Raw genomic sequence first — 17980 nt, 5'->3', positions numbered from 1 at the left:
ATTTTTTGATCAGGAATTTTACAAATTTTTAGAAAAAATAAATCTATCCAAATTTTTTATTTTAAATCTTTATTTGGAAGCGTACATTTTAAGATAAAAGAATTTAAGAAATAATTTTGAAGATTAAACAACTAAAAATTAAAAATGTTTGAATTTTGAAATTTGTGATAAAAAGGTTTGAAATTAATCGACTGTAAACATAAATTAATGTATAATTTTCAAAATTGAACTGTAAATTGAGTACTAAGAATTGACCAATAATTAACTTTACAAGACCATTCTGAAGCTGCTCAAAATAAAAAAATTTGCAGGTTTTAACCATAAAAATTTAATATATTATTCGAATATAGTTTGAGTCTAAAATATTTCATTTTTATCTCATCCAATTTCAATTTTCTAAAAATGTTTATCCTCATCTGATTTCATTAAAAATGAATAATTATAAATCAAATATTAAAAAGTAAACGATTCGAAATTAAATCGTCTGAAATGAAGATTTGAATCGCTAAAATTTCAGAGTGCTAAATATAAACTTTACACTTTTCATTGTTTCATTTAAAAATGTTTAATTTGTAAGTGATAGAGTTGAATTTTGATTTATAAATAACAATTCAACAATTATTGATTGATGAAAGGATCGAGTTAACAATTTAAAACTTGAAAAGGCTTAAACAAAATTTTAAACAAAATATAGGTTTTTGAAGATTTTTCACAAAAAAGTTAGAAGGTTCCTAAGATTTTTGAAAGGTTTCAAGAAAATAAAAAAATATTCTAAAGATTCCAAGGAAAATTTTAAATTATTGCTTTTATTGGAAAAAATTAATTTGAAAAGAATAATTTTAAATATATCAAAAGATTTTCGAAATCCCCAACAGAGAATATGAAAGATTTTAAGGTTATTTTTTAAACTTTTCATGATTTAAAAAAAATTTTATGAAAAATTCGAACCTTTTTAAAACACATAAAAAATTTTTGGACAAATTTCAAAATTATTAAAAAATTTCAACAAATTTCAAACAAAATGTGGATTTTTGAAGATTTTTAAACAATATTCACAGATTTTGAAGGATTTTGAAATGTTTAAACGATACACATTATTTTAACACTAAAAATTATTATTATGCAAATCGAATATTTCGTAGAGAATGTTGAATATTTCAAAACATTTCTAACATTGAAAAAAAAATACGCGAAATTTAGCCAATTTTTGTAAATTTTCACGATTTAAAAGAAAATTTGAATCATTTAAAAATATATTTGCAAGTTCTTAAAGAATTTCAGAAATAATTTAAATTTTAAAAGATTTCGTTAAATTTAAATATAAATATATATATTTGAAAAATTTTAAAGTGTTTCGAGAATTTTAAAACGTTTCCAGAGAATAAACAAATTTTTTTAAGATTCCCAAAAAGAATCTAGAATATTGTAAGAAAATTTTGTTAATTTTTCATGATTTAAAAATTTTTAAATAAAAATTTCGATTAATTTTAGAAGATATTAGAAAATTTTGAATAAATAATTTTTCTAAATTCAAAACAGAATGTAAATTGTTCAGAATTTTGGAATAAAATTGTTGACCTTTTTAAAGATTTTGAAAAGTTTCATGATAATAATTTTTTTTTACGTTTCCTGGGAAAATTTAAAATGATTTTTTAATTTTGTAAAATTAATTTTAAGAGAAAGTTTGAAAATATTTGAAAACATAAAAAAAAGTAAAAATAGAATATGCAAGATTTTACGACATGGCAATTTTTTCAATTGATCAGGATTTTAAACAAATTTAGTAAAAATATTAATCATTAAAAAAAATATTTAAAAGTTTTTAAACCATTTCATAGATAATAACATTAAAAAATATTGTTCCGATTTTTCAATTAAAATTTAAATGACATGATTTTTTAAAAATATTTCAAAACCAATTTTGACGTATACATAACAATCGAACAATTCTTCATTTGAAACGACTTAAGATAATTTAACATCTAATAAAAATAATATTTTGTTTAAAGAAAAAGTTGATAGTTTAATTATCGTTTAATCATTGAAAATAGAAAGCGTTTGAATTGGAAAACTGTTGATTAAAAACTTTTATAATTTTTTAACAGCACATAAATCACAATTAATGTTTTTTTAAATTAAACTGTAATTAAAATTTTACTTGCCTCGTTAACATTTTTTTTATGTGTGAATGAAAGTGTTGTATCTAATTTTTTGCCCAATCGGAAGAGGAAATTTTTTTATTTTTTACATTTTTATTGAGTTTAAGACTGTCAAGTTTGGTATTTTAAACATTTTTCTTAAGTTTGAAACAAGGAAATTTAAGTATTTTAAAGATATTTATCTAGCTGGAAAGCAGAAAATTTTAGTTTTTAATATTTTATGAATAACAAAAAGAACCAATTTTAATATTTAACGTTTTTGTTGAGTTGGAAGGGAGGAAATTTTTATTTTATTTTTTTTTTCTGAAATGGAAGAGGCACTTTTTTGTTTTTATAAATTTTTATTTATTTTCAATGGAGGACATTTTGGGTATTAATTGTTTTTCAGATTAGGAAAAGGCCCTTTTTTCTTTTTAACATTTTTATTACGGTTATGAGATGAACTTTTAATTTTCTAAGAATTGGAAGAGGAACATTTTCTATTTCTAAACTTTTAATATGGAGTTGGAAGTAACGAAGTTTTTGGTTATTTATTATTTTTGTTGAATGGGAAGAGGCCATTTTTTATTTTGTTTTAATTTTTATTGTGTCGGAAGGTAGGGATTTTTATTTCAAATGTTTTTTTTCTGAATCAGAAGAGTGCAATTTTTATTTATAATATTTTTACTTCGTAGGAAGGGAAACAATTACGATTTTGTATAAATTAGTAGATACATTTTGTTTGTTTTTCATATTTTATCGGGTTGGAAGGATGGAAATTTAGGTTTTAGTTTTCTTTAAAATTGGTAAAGAAACATTTGTTTCTTTTAAGGTTTTATCGCGTTTAAAGGGAGAACCTTTTGGTTTTCAAGTATTTCTAAACTGGAAGAGTCATTTATTTTGTTGTAAACATTTTGATTTATTAATATTATTATTATAATATATAATATTAATATTTCTATTGATGTGAGTTGAAAGGTACAATTAGTTTAATTATTAACTGTTCTCATTACACAGGCCCACAAAAAAAAAGTCTGTACTTTGCACCTGATCAGTGTATCCTTATGCATTTTCCCTGTCGGACCGAAGGAACCGAATGGAGCCTCTAAAAAGTACCCGTAAAAACCCCATTGGGTCCCCATTCGGTTCCTTTTTAAAAAACTAGAAAAAACAGCAAAATCAACTTTTAAATGGTTGAAATTCGGATTCTACGTTAAAATTTTCCATAGAAGGTCACGGAATAATCGCAATAGTTTTTTTTGCAAAGGTAAAAATTTAAAAAAAATATAAGACGTATAACGCCTGTAGACTGCTACACTTCAAACGCATCGCTTGTAAGTAGGAGTCAACAGGCGTTATACGTCTTATATTTTTAAAAATTTTTACCGTTGAAAAAAAAACGATTGCGATTATTCCTTGACATTGTATAGGGAATTTTAACGTAGAATCCGAATTTCAACCATTTAAAAGTTGATTTGGCTGTTTTTTCGAGTTTTTAAATTAGGAACCGAATGGGGACTTAATGGGGTCTTTACGGGTACTTTGTAGAGGCTCCATTCGGTTCCTTCGGTCCGCCAGGGTTGGGATGTTAAATCCGAATCCGACCTCAGAATTTTCCCTACAAGTCAGAATTTTCCCCTAGCCCAGGGGAAATGTGTAAAATCTAGGGTTATCTGGGTTCTCTGAACATCTTTTCTTTAAAGTGGCAAGTAAATAAAAAAAATACAGTATCCTTATATACTTTACATTGTTAAATTAATACTATTACTCAAAATTACTTTTTAGAGCCACAAACTTTCCCTTAGTCTAGGGGAAAGTGTGAGAAACTAACAAAAGCTGTTGATTTTTTGGAAGTTGTGGTCCTGTGAAATAAAACTTGATGATAAAATATAATATCTTGTCCGTACTTTGCACCGGGCCAGTGTATCCTCATGTATTTTTGGCCACTGAAAGCAAATCCGACCTAAGAATTTCCCCTTTACGTCACAATTTTCCCCTAGCCTAGAGGAAATATGTAAAATCTAGAGTATTTTGGGTTCTCTCAACTTTTTTTTTACGTGGTAAGACAATGAAAAAATACACTATCTTTATATATTTTAAGTTGGTAAATTAATATTAGTACTTGAAATTACTTTCCAGTGCCATAAATTTCTAGGCTAGGGGAACATAAGAGCAATATAGAGCGCAACTTGATTTCAAACCTGAGATTGAAAATATATAGAGGTATTATATTTGAACGTTGATTTTGAGTACAGACATGTGACCTACGTAAAATCTGAAGTTTGTCTTGACTCCTAGTCAAAACTCCCCCAGACTAGGGAAAAACTGGGAAACTGTAAAGAGATTTTGAGGTTTGATTTGAAGGCAGTGACTCTAAACGTGTAACAATACTACAGTTTTTCATTGACTTTCATGTCTAGAAATACAACTTATATAAACCCGAAAAATGTTGTTAATTTTTCATCGTTTTCCCTAGGCTAAGGGAGAATTTGTGACACGTTTAAGTAATTTTGAACACGCATATATATCAACCGACTCTAAATACATGAAAATACTGTATTTTCTCATGGACTAGCTAGCCCTGGCGGACCGAAGGAACCGAATGGAGCTTCCACAAAGTACCCGTAAAGACCCCATAGGGTCCCCGTTCGGTTCCTTTTTAAAAAACTAAAAAAAAACAGCAAAATCAACTTTTAAATGGTTGAAATTCGGATTCTACGTCAATATTTGCATTAGAAACTCATGGAGTAATCGCAATACTTTTTCTTGCAGCGTTAAAAACTTTAAAAAATAAAATACCTGTCATTGACATTGACCTCGGAGTACAACGCTGCGATGCATGTGAGAGAGAATTTTATTTTTGAACTTCGCGCGCAACATACTACTTGAGCTATTACAGATGCGCTTGAAGTCACCTTCAGCAGAAGTTGATGACATTTAAAAAAATTTTTAAAGCAAAAAAAAGTATTGTGATTACTTCGGGAGTTTCTAATAGAAAATTTAACGTAGAATCCGAATATCAACAGTTTAAAAATTGATCTTACTGTTTTTTTTTGAGTTTTTTAAAAAGGAACCGAATGGGGACACAATGGGGTCTTTACGGGTACTTTGTAGAGGCTCCTTTCGGTTCGTTCGGTCCGCCAGGGCTTGCAACTCCAAAAAGAGACGTTCAGAGAACCCAGAATACCTTAGATTTTACGAATTTCCCCTAGACTAAGGGAAAATTTGTGGCACTGCAAAGTAATTTTGAGTACTTATATTAATTTATTAACTTAAAATATATAAAGATACTGTATTTTTTCATTGACTTGCCACTGAAAAGAAAAGACGTTCAGAGAACCATGAAAACCCTAGATTTCGCACATTGCCCCTAGGCTAGGGGAAAATTCTGATATAAATATACACTGGTCAGGTAAAAAATACAGACAACTTTTTTTTGTGGGCCTGTGTTATAAATGCTGCACTTTAATGGCGTTAAAATGATTTACTGGGAAAGTGTTCAAAGCCCTCATCTCTACCTGTAAATTATTCAGCGATTGAATAAAAAAATTTGATGCCTAAATTTTAAATGCTTAAAATTCTCGAGTTCCACTTGAGGTGATTTACTTTAAAGTTCAGTTTTGATGACATCTAGGGAAAAAAGTTCAGGTTTAAAGAGTTCAAATTTTTTATTTAAAACCGTGAAATTTTTTTCGAACAACCACCCCGAATTATAATTGCCTGCATTTGTAGAAAGGTTGGTAGTAAGGGAAATGAGGGGAGTGAAGGTACGTTTGGTAGGAGGAGATTGGGGTTGAGAATAAGGAAAATATGGAGTAAGAAAGTAGAGAAAATGAGATGGGATGTTGCGTGGTAAATGAGAGGAGGGAATGTAGAGGAAGTGAGAGGAAATGCAGCTTGGATCAGTGAAGAGGCATATGTTAAAGGGAAGTAGGTTGAATGAGAAGTAGGGAATATAATATGAGGGGTAGTATCGAAAGTGAAGGTAAATGGGTGAGGTTTGGTAGATAAGTAAAAGGGTGTAGAGGAAGTGAGGGGCGTGGAAATAGGAAGAGTGAGGAAAGGAAGAGTAGGTAAAACAAGCGGAAACAACGGAAAAGAAAGAGGTGGATGTGAGAGGAAGTGGAAGGTAATATAGAGGGGGAATAAAGGGATAGAACTCGGGAAGTGAGGAAAGGGGAAGCAGGTAAAATAAGGGGCAAAGGGGAATGAAGGTAGTGGAAGTGAGAGGTAAGGAGGGGATGGAAAGTGGGAAAATTAGGGAGGTTAAGTAAGTGAGGGAAAATAAGAAGAGAAGCAGAATTGGTGGAAATAAGAGGAGGGAAACCATAGAAAGTGACAGCAAATGGGGAGGAGTGTGAAAGTAGTGAGGGATAATTGGGAAAGTCAGCGGGACGGAAGTAGGAAAAGTGTGGAAAGGGAAAGAAGGGATAAGAAGGGGAGTGAGAGTTTAAAATTTCAAGTTTTCATTATTTTAATATTTTGGCCAATTTACATAGAAATCTGATTTTTACTTTATATACGTTCGCAGGGACTATATTATAAATGTTTATTATTATTTATTTACTCATTTACGGTTTATGAAACTTAGATTTTTCAGATTATCAGAGTTTACTCTAAGTAAATTTTAATTCATTATTGTTCAAGAATACTTTTTTTTGACATTAGTTAGTAGTTTTTCTCATGCACCCAAACAGTTTTTAATACAATAAAAAAGTGAGAACATAATTTAAGATACTCAATATTGATAAAATTATTTGTTCACGTTCAACTATCATTAATGCACTTCACTTAACCTAGAAATTAAACAATTTTACCGTAAAAACCTGAGAAATAACCGGCTTTTTATTAATTAAAAAGGGAGCCTATATGATTTACTGAATGCACCGTTCCTTGAGTCTGAATTTGTACATTTTTATCTATACTTTATAAGGAAAAGAATGTTTGCTTTTTTCTATTATAAGAAAAACTTAAAAAAATGTTGCCTTGTTAGATTTTTTCCACTGACTTAAAATTGATAATCGAATTGATAATATTTTATACATACAGAAAGAAACATTTTCTCAATTTTTTCCAAAAACTGGTTTAATAGGGAGTTTTAGGAAAAAAATGTTCGTGTTTATTTTAGGGAAGCGTGTTTCCGCAAAGAAATATAATTTCACTTGAAACACGAAATTTTTTAGAAGAATTAGAATTTAGAAGAAACCATTTTTCGTTATGAATCTATCTTTTTTTATTTAAAATTTCAACTACTTGCGTTAAATAGTTAAACTCTTTTGCTAAAAACTATTTTTTGTTCGAAGATTCATCTCTTTGTGAAAATGTAATTACTTTGTTGAGAATAATTTTTTGGTAAAAAATTTAACTATTCCAGGAGAAAATTGAACTAGTTCGTTGCAAATCCTTTTTTTTTATTAAGAATTAGATTTTGATGGGGAAATCCAGTTATTATATTTTTGCTTGTAAATGTATCTTCTTGGGATGAAAATTAAACTATTTGGTTTAAAATTGATATATTATATTTAAAAATTAAACTATTGATTTGAAAATCTATGTACTTTGCGGAAGTATGGGATCCTTCTATCCTTCCGTCTTTTTGGTAGGTAAAAAATTCACCTATTTCAGTTAAATATTCATCATTTCAGTTGAAAATTCATCAGTTTGGTTGAAAATTAATTTCTACTACTGCAAATTTAACGTATTTTGTTAAAAAATAATTTTTTTTAGAATATGATCTTTTTCTTTTAAAGTAGATCCTTCTGAATAAAAATTCTTCTTTTTGTTTAAAAATTCAATTTCTTTAGTTAAATAATTATTATTTTAGTTGAACATTCATCTTTTAGGTTGGAAATTAATTTTTTTTTTACTAATAATGTATCTATTACATTTTTTGTTGAAAATTATTTATTTTTTAGTTCCGAATTCAACTATCTCGTTAAAAATGCATGTAATTTGTTAAAAAATATCTGATTGTTTAAAACTTAATCTTTTTACTGGAAATTTAAGTAATCCAGTTAAATATTGATCATTTTGGTTAAAAATTAAAATGTGACAGTTAAAGATTAATAACTTTATATGAAAAATTCATTTATTTTGAAATTGTTTGCTCTGTTGTGTTAAACGCAGTTTAGTATGCACGTCATGAATTAAAATAAATATTTACGTTTGGCGGAAAATATAAATATGTTACCTTTCAGTTGAACGGGAAAAACCGGGAAATGACAGGGAATTTGAAATCGTCTGCCGAATCGCCATCCTGGGTGGGGAAGTGGGGCGGAAAGGAAGAAATAGAAGTTGGGATTTAAGGGCAGGAGAAGTAGTTAAAACATGGGGAAAGAATGGTTAGGATGGTGAGAGGGGAAATGGAAGAAATGAAGAGAGGGGTATAGGGGAAATTAGGGAGAGGAAGAGAAGTAGAACAGGAGGAACTTAAAGGAGAGGAAGTATCGGAATTGGGGAGGGGTGGAATGGAAATGAAGGAGGTGGAAATTGGGAAAGTGAGGAAAAGGAAAGTAAGGAAAACCAGGAGAAATAAGGGGAAGGGAAGTAAAGAATGTACGTGTAAGTGCGAGGTAATAGGGCGAGCGGAAATAAAGTGATGTGAAGTAGGGAAGTTAGAGAATGGATAGGACGTAGGTAAAATGAGGGGAAAAAAGAAGAAGAGAAGTAGTGGAAGGGAGGGGAAGCGAGAGATAATGTGGGATAGAGAAGTGGGGGCAATAAATATAGGGAAGTAGGGGAAATGTGGGAGGGTAAGTACAGGTAAGAAAGTAGGGAAAATGAGGGAGGGTAAGCAAAAGTAAGGAAGTCGGGGAAGTGAAGAGAGAGGAAAGGAAATGAGAAAGGAGTTGGGGTGTTGAAGGAAAGCGAAGGTTTAAGTATGGCGAAGAAGGAAATTAAGGAGAATAGAGGAGTGAAAATGTCACTAATTTCTTAACAGGCTAGTAAACTCTTTTTTGTAGGTGCAGGGCGCTTATTTTTGGCTATTTTGTATGATGTTTGCGTGCTGTTTAGCAAACTGAATTGGAAGTTACGAGGTAGCCATTTAAAGGTTGTATCGAGCATCGCTATAAACTTGTTGGAAAGTTTCCTATACCCTGCCAGACATACTCTTAGTTTAGTATTGTAAATTACGTTCCGCAGTAAGTTTCGGTTTTAAATTCCGAGTTATATTTTCGCTAAGCTGCAGGTGTATAGGAAATTCTCGGAATATATTATTCAAGTTTGTGCCCAATGGTATGGAGTCGATCAATGATTTATATTCCAAATCCAGATATTTCGAACTACTCCTATCTCCGTCATTTATTTCAATTCTCCCCCTCTTTTCTAGATCTGTTAACATGATTTCTTTATTTAAACCCAATTATTTTTTTGGTTTTATCGCCTTTACGTCAGCCGCTCTCTTATTTATTTTTTATGGTTATTTCTTATCGATTTTACAAAAATGATGACTTATTGTATTAAATATATGTGGACAATCTTAAACGCGTTTTTCTCGAAACAACGTTTTTCAACCTGGTTGACATGATTAAAAAAAAACTACTGGGCTGATCAAGCTGAAAATTTTACAGCTTATATTGCACATGTGTGCTTATCGTCGGAACTGCCAGAATTATTATTTATTAATATATAACCCTTTTTAAAATAATTTATGGTACAAAAAGTTACAAAATTTTGAAATCCGCCATTTTGCATTTTTTTCATATTTTAATTTCTGCGGTTCCAACCATAACTACAATTCTACTCTTCAATAATATTGCGATTTTTTTTTTTATTTCAGAAGCTTTGAAATGGAGATATCATGTCAACCAGATTTTAGCAGGGCTAACTTCAAGTAGCCGTACCAGTCATATTTAAGATGGAATTAAAATTTAAACAAATTTTCTAATAGTACGTGATGTCAATATTTATGTGTAAAAAGTTTGAATCGATAAAATAATCCATAAAAAATTATAAATTAGTTGAGTAGAATTTCCTTTTTAGTAGGGTGTTTTTTTTTTGGGAGAGATTTAGTTAGTAATGGAGATGATAAAGTGAGGCGCATGAGTATTTCTTAAATTCTGTTTTGCCTAATATTTATTTTACGGAAAATCGTGGAACTAAATTAATATTTTATATGATTGTTATTCTATTTATATATCATTTCTATTCTATTTCTATTTGTTTAATGAAAATTTGCCACCATTTTTTCAGTCACATTATCCAACCAAACATTTATATTTTATTTATGATGTTAAGGTTTTTGACTAGGTCGATTAATAAATAATTTTCATGTTAATTTTGTTGTATTCTGGTTCAGAATCAATATGTTATGAATATTGATTTTTAGAATTGTGAAAAAATGCTCTCTAGTTAGACTTTCTACAAAATATTAATTTTTTCAACAAAATACATAAATTGTCAACCAAATAGTTAAATTTTCATAACGAAAATATTAATTTTCTACGAAAAAGTTAATTTTTAACCAACAAGTTGATTTTTTAAATCATTTTCAAATGAAGAAGACAAATTTTCAAAAAAGAGTAAATTTACAACAAAAAGTTAATTTTTTTACCAAATAATTGAATTTTCTGCCAAAATCTTTAAATTTTTATCTAAAATTATGAATATTCAACCAAACAACTACATTTTTAATACAGTAGTTTAAGTTTTAACCAAGTATGTAGTTAAATTTTCACCGCGAAAATCCAAATTTTCAACAAAATAGCTGAACCCATCTACAAAATGTTTTTACCAAAAGAGATTATTTCCCAAACAAAAAATAACACTTTTCACCAAGAGTTGACTTAAAAAAAATGCTGCACAAATTATTTCAACTTTCCAAATACGTAGTTGAATTTTTAACTAAAAAGGTACAAATTAACTGAAAAAATTAAATTTCAAACACAAAAATTTTAATTTAAAATCAAACAGTTGAATTCAATAAAGAATCACGAATTTTTTACAATAATAACTGAATCCTTAACTAAATCAGAAAAAAAAATTGTTTAACAAATTAAATAAATTTTGAAGCGAAAAAGCCGAATTTTGAACCAAGAAAGAAAACAATTTTTTACCAAATTATCGAATTTTCAAGAAAAAAAAATGAATTTTCTTAAAAACAGTGGCATTTTTAAGCCGACTATGTGATTTTTTAACCAAAAAGTTACTTTACAACCAAATAGATGCATTTTTAACAAAACAAAACAATTTTCAAGCAAGTCGTTACATTTTCAAACAAAACAGATAAATTATCAACGAAAAAATATTATAGTTATTATTTCAATAAAAAATGATATTAATTTAAAAGAAATTATAGTTAAATTCAAGAAAAAATACGGATTTTCCAAAAATAGGTGAATCCAAGCTACTGAAAAATGGTTCCTAAGTTACGTTATAAGTTACTTTGAAAAATAGCAACGAGGTTACCCCAAAAGTTAAGTATTTTCAGTACTAGAGTTACTTGTAACAAGTTAATACTCAACTCTGACATGCATTTTATTCTATCGAATAACCATTTGGCATAATTTTTACTTAACCGAATAAATATTCGAAATAATTTTTATTTCATCGAATAAACATTTCACATAATTTTTATTTTACTGAATTACTCTTTGTCATCATTGTTATTTTACTGAATAACCATATGTCCACATTTTTATTTTTGTCGAATTTTTATTTTTTATAATTATTTTCAATTTTTCTGAATTTTCATTAAAAATTTTTGATTGGTTGGTTTGAATTTTGCCCAAATATTTTCGTGGTGTCACCATGTTTATGCAAATTGTAATTTTTGTAATGAGAATTTTGAAGGAGAAAAATGATGATAAATGGCGATTTGGAAGAATAAAAATGATGACAAATAAAAATGCAGAAAAAATAAATCAAATTAAGGAAAATAATTATTCGGTAAAGTAAAAAACATGTCAAATAGAAATTCGGTAAAATAACAATTATGTCTGATGATAATTTGAAAAAATCAATGTTATGGAAAATTGTATATTCAGAAAAATGATGCCAAACGGTAATCCGGAATAAAATTATTTCAAATGTTTTTCGGTCAAATAAAAACTATTAAAAATTGTAATTTCGTCGAATAAAAATTCCTGTAATTAGGAATAATAAAAATGATGTCAAATCGTAATTCGGAAAAATGGAAGTTATGGCAAATAGTTATACAGAAAAATAAAAATGATGGGTAACGGCGATTCATAATAAAAATTAGGCTAAAAAAAATTAAGACATAGTTTTTAATTTCTTTGGTATAAGCGATGGATTAATAATCAATTACTAAACAGTTATTTTAAGATACCAATTAAAATATTATTTATTTTGACACTAAGTGAATTTAATATGAACTATATTATAAACACATCTAATTGTAATTCAATTTGACTAAAAGATTAACAATGTGTTTTATTCGTGCTTCTGGTAAGATAAGATTTTATATTTACAACCTTGGAAATAAACTGGAGTTTGTTCGGCAAAAAATATGGGACACCCTGGGATATTAATGCACCTCTCATTAAGGGTGTGAGCTTAAAAAAAGTAATCTGCAAAACGTATCACACATGAGGCATTAAGGCAGCTCGTGCTTTTTACCAGAATGAAGGTGAAGGATAGTAGTTGATGCACTTAGTAATTGCCTGCCTGCAGTCGAGGCAAAATAGACGCAAAAAGGAACGAATAAAGTTTCTTTTAAAGTATGAAAAAACTTACATGGGATTGACCGGACCTGACGTTCTTGTAAGGCTGGAAGAGAACGAGGTACACTTTGGGAGATAAGAGACAGCCTAGGGCTACTGTCGCTGAAATGTTGATGCACATACACATACTCGCTATCTGAATCTGAAAACAGAAGAAACAACTCTTTACTTAAATTATTAAAATTCCCTGCTGGAAGTAAAAAGATAGAGATTCTGTCAATATTTTTCTATCTCTCTGTCCATCTAAGTTTCCTTCTATCTTCGTAATCTCCTCTGTTCTATCTCATCATATCCTTTGTCTATCCTCGCCAATATTTTTATATCTCTGCCAATTTAACTTTCCATCTATTTTTTTTCCAATCCTCTTTTTTCTATCTCATTCTATCCTTTATCGATCCACGTCAATATTTTTCTATCTCTCTTTGAATCAAATTCTGTTCTATATTTTTCTATCTATTTTTCGATCTAAATTCACGTCTTTTTGCCATCCCCTATTTTCTATCTCCATCTATCCTTTATCTAGTCATTTTAATCTTTTTCTATCTCTGTTAATCCTAATACCCATCTATATTTTTTAATCCCCTCTATCTCATCATGCACTACATCTATTAACGTCTGTTCTTTACAAATTCCTTAACAATATAAATTTACGTCTATCTTTTTCAATCCTCTCTTCCATCCCATTCTTTATCTTTTAGCGTAAATATTTTTCTATTTGTCTTCCATGGTAAATTCTCGTCTATCTTTTTCTATCTATTTTTCAATCTAAATTCACATCTATTTATTCCATTCCTATCTTTTCTCTATCTCATGCTATACTTCAAATATTCATTACAATCTTTTTCTATCGTTCAATTTAAATTTTCCAAGTTCGACACATTTATCGACTAAGGTATGGTAATAAGTTGGAGGTGTGTAGGGTTAAAAGCATATACGTTATATTGTTTTCTGGTACGTTATCAACGTCAAATTAATTTTAAAAATAAATTACCTAATTTTTTAATAGATTCATAAATTTTGAGGGACAGAAAATGATAGGAGTACTCAACCGCGGAAAATAGAAAAGAAGATATACAAAGATTCAAATTTTTATTAAAGAGATAGAATAATAAAAGGAGATAAGGGTCCTTAGTTATGAAAGACAGAGTAAAAGATTGAACTTCATCATAGATATGTAGACTAAAGAATAAAAAAAGATAGCTGTCCCCTTACATGAAAATTATAGAAAGAGATGGAAAATTATTGCGTTTGGAGATAGGAAAAGATATTGATTTAAGCATGCAAAGTGACCTATTGAGAGAGATAGAAAAGTTTGATCTTTTCCTGTATCCCAATTTTTATCTCTTTCAATCTTTCTACTTTTAGCAGGGTTAGAAGGATCGATTTCAAAAAAATCTCGAACTATTTGAACTTTAAATTTGAAGCTTTGGGTAAACTTGAGGACAGAGTGAAGCTATTACAATCGATTGAATCGTTTAAGCTGAGGAAACATTTGTGGGTTGACTTTTTGATTAGAAACTTGAAAAAAAGTTTTTGCCCGTTTCATATTGTGTTTTCAATGTGAAAAAAGTAGTGTATTGAGATCTTAAAAAAGCATAATAATTTAGAATAGATTGATATGCAGCATGATTAGTCGCTATAAAACGAAATAATTGAAATCGTCTTATTTACAGAGTTTTTAAATTTCCATCAGTTTCAATTTTTTGTTACATTCCTGGATCTATAAGATTTTGATTTTAGGAATTTGAAAATCTCTGGAGGTATTTTAATAAATTTTCCAGAATTTCAGGAAACATCATAACATTTCATAGAATTTTACAAGATTTTATAATATTTAAATAGGTTTCAATGAATTAAGTCACAAGAAGTAAAGTATTGTATGAACATTCAAAGATTTAAAGAGATTTTCAAGTATTTTTTGAAATTCATTTGAATTAGTTTAGAATTCACCTTGAATTCGCAAAAGGAATCTTTTTAATTTCTTCCGACTTTTGTAAACTTATTTGAAAATTACGAATCCACTGGATTTTTTTACATTTTGGAATTTTTTAATTTACCGTCGTATCTTTTTTTGAAGTGAGGGAGTGAGGGGAAATTATGACAGGGCAAGTAGGGGAAGTGAGGTGAATTGATGGGAAGTAAGGAGGTAGGAGAAGTGAGGCTTAGCGGAGTGGGGAAGCGAGAAGAGATGAAATAAGAGGAGTATATGTAGGGGAAATAAGGAGAAATGAGGGAAGGGAAAGTGAGGTAAGTGAGGGAAAATTATCAGAAAGAGAGTAGGCGAAGGGAAAGATGGGGTGGTAAAGAAAATGAGAGATGGGGTATTTGGGACAGAGAAGTAGGGGAAATTACGGTGAAAGGAGTAAGAGAAATGAATGGGAGTTAAGGTAGAGAAGTAGGGTAAGTGAAGGGAAACGGGAGCGTGGAAGTGGAGGAAATGAGCAAAGGGAAAATTGGGAAAATAAGGGAATGAGAGTTGGGAAAAGGAGAATTAGAGTGAAGTAAGGAGAGACGTAGTGATGGAAATTAGAGATAAAGTAGCGAGAGAAGGGAAGTAGGAGAAGTGAGGGAATACTACTATAGGGGGTAGTAGGAGAGATAATAAGAAATTAAGGGAGGAAAATAGGGTAAGCGAAGGGAGCAGGAGGTCTCAAATATTTTGAAACTGCGCTCATTTCTTGAATTTGCATCCAAAATAGATTTAATGAAAAAACGGATAAACTAAAAATTGACATCAAGCCAATTTTTAGGATGAGAATGTAAAAAAAATTTGCAGCATGTAGAATACAGTAAAATGTAAATAATTAAATATAAATGACTAAATAAATAAATAACAAACCTTGTAGTCGTTGTTGGTTCCGAAATAGATGGGGACAAAAGCCAACCAGACAATACAAGTAGAGTACATAGTGAATCCGATGTACTTGGCCTCGTTGAAGTTTTCCGGGATCTTCCGGGTCTTGAAGGCGTAAAGAGTGCACATGAGGATGAGAAACATGTTGTAGACGAGGGACATCATGAGTGAAAAAGTTGATACCCTGCAGGTCAGGACTGCTGTTAGGGGATAAGGATGGATCTCCTTTATGTCTGGTGGTTCGATTATCAGCCAAAATATAGCACCAACAAGCTGAACTGCCGTGAGCCCTGTACAGACGGGAGTTACATAATTCCTCCGCTCTCCATTTTTTTTTACAAATACTCATTTTCATTTTTCAGCTCCCTCGAATAATTCCCGAGAGAAAACTCAAACCCCCGCATGCACACGAAATTTGATCTTTTATGTTATCTTCCTTCAAAAAATAGGGATATTAATGAGTATAAACAATATGATTAAACATGGAAAAAGTTCACTAATTACGTACAAATAATTTAAAAATTTGTAGACCTTCTTCCCTCTATTTTCAGGATTCATAATATTTGATATTTTTCACTATATATATTAATTATTTTTATCTCAAACAAGATTTCAAAGGATTTCAAGGAATTTCAAACCAGCTGACAAATTTCTAGCGATTTGAAAGGATTTCAACAAATTACGAGATATATGCAAAGAGATTTAAAAATATTTTAGAAGAGGTCAGGGGATTTTAAAGGATTTCGAAGGATTTTAAGAGATACCGAATTATTTTCACAAATTATGAATGCTCTCGGGGGGATTTGAACGGAATTTGAAGGGATTTCAAAAGGTTTTAAAAGACTTTTAAGGTTTTAAAGGGAATTCAAGAGATTTTGAAATATTTCGAAAGAAGTAAGGGGATTTTTAACAATTTTAAAGAACTTGAAGGGATACCGAAGTATTTTCACAAATTTTGAAGGATCTCAGGGGATTTTAATGGGATTTGAAAATTTTCAGAGATTTTAAGAAATTTCAAAAGATTTTAAAGGATTCCAAAGGATTTTAACAAATTTATAAATATTTTTTAAAAAGTAACAGGAATTCTAAGAATTTTAATGGATTTCCATGGATTTTACGAGAAAACAAAGTATTTCAACAAAAGTGACGGGATTTTAAAGAAATTATAAATGAATTCCACTTATTACGAAGCATTTTTAAAGGAATTTCAAGGGATTCTGAAATCTATAAAAAGAATACACGGATTTTCAAAGGGTTTTCAAGAATTTAAAAAAAAAACCGAAGTATTTTTACGAATTTTGAAGGCTTTCGGAGGATTTTAATGGGATTTGAAGGAATTTCAAGCGGGTTCGAAAGATTTTGAAGGAGGTGACGAGTTTTCTGAGAATTTTAAGGGATTTTAAGGGATTTAAAGATTTGCATTGATTTAAAGGAATTTAAAGAGAGTTTGAAATACTTAAAAAAATAATGAGATTTCAAAGGATTTTAAAGGATTTCAACAAATTTCGAAATATTTAAAAGTCACAGAATTGCAATAATTTCAGCTGATTACAAATGATTGTAAGGAATTTCAAAGGATTTCGAAATATTTCAAAAGAGTATACGGGATTAGAAATGATTTTAAAGAATTTGAAGACAATAAAGTATTTACACAAATTTTTAAGCATCTTAGGGTATTTCAATGGGATTCGAAGATCTGCAGAGATTTAATGAGGTTAAAAAGGTTTCAAAAGATCGCAAAAGTTTTTAAGTTTTCGAAGAGATTTTCAAGTATTTCAAAAGAATGCAGGGGATTAGAAAGGAAATTTAAAGAGTTGCAAGAAATACCAAATTATTTTCACAAATTTTGAAGAATCTCAGGGTATTTTAATGGGATTCAAAGATTTGCAGGAATTTTAATAGGATTTTAAGACGTGCAGGAGTTTGAAGGAATTTAAAAACAATTTAAGGGAATTAAAGGGATTTTAAGAGATTATGAAATATTTTGAAAAGGAGCAAAGCGATTTTTAAAAGTTTCAAGGGTTTCAATGGTTTTTACAAGATGATAACGTATTTGATCAAAAAGAGACAGGATTTCAAAAAAATTACAGACTATTTCCGATGATTATAAATGATTTTAAGGAATTTGAAAGAAATTCGACATACTTAAAAAAATGTAGGGGGTTAGAAAAGGGTTTAATAAATTTTAAGAGATACCGAAGTATTTTCACGAATTCTGAAGAATCTCAGGAAATTTTAATAGGATTTAAAGATTTGAAGAAATTTGAAGACATTTTGAAGTTTTCAAAGTGATTTTAAGGGCT

The 17980-nt window shown here is 29.4% G+C and overlaps 1 protein-coding gene across 1 annotated transcript in view; it reads right to left on the bottom strand.

Annotated features, from left to right (window-relative positions):
• LOC117170874 (metabotropic glutamate receptor 2-like) overlaps positions 1 to 17980 on the bottom strand; it is a 139911-nt gene that overhangs the window by 18304 nt on the left and 103627 nt on the right. The window contains exons 8-9 of the mRNA XM_033357917.1: positions 15663 to 15967; positions 12837 to 12959 (exon numbers count right to left, since the gene is read on the bottom strand). Coding sequence (XP_033213808.1) covers positions 12837 to 12959; positions 15663 to 15967 — 428 coding nt within the window. The remainder of the gene's footprint in view (positions 1 to 12836; positions 12960 to 15662; positions 15968 to 17980) is intronic.

The sequence above is a fragment of the Belonocnema kinseyi genome, chromosome 4 (assembly GCF_010883055.1).
Source record: "Belonocnema kinseyi isolate 2016_QV_RU_SX_M_011 chromosome 4, B_treatae_v1, whole genome shotgun sequence".
Taxonomy (NCBI): Eukaryota; Metazoa; Arthropoda; class Insecta; order Hymenoptera; family Cynipidae; genus Belonocnema; species Belonocnema kinseyi.
This window is presented reverse-complemented; position numbering and strand designations above follow the sequence as displayed.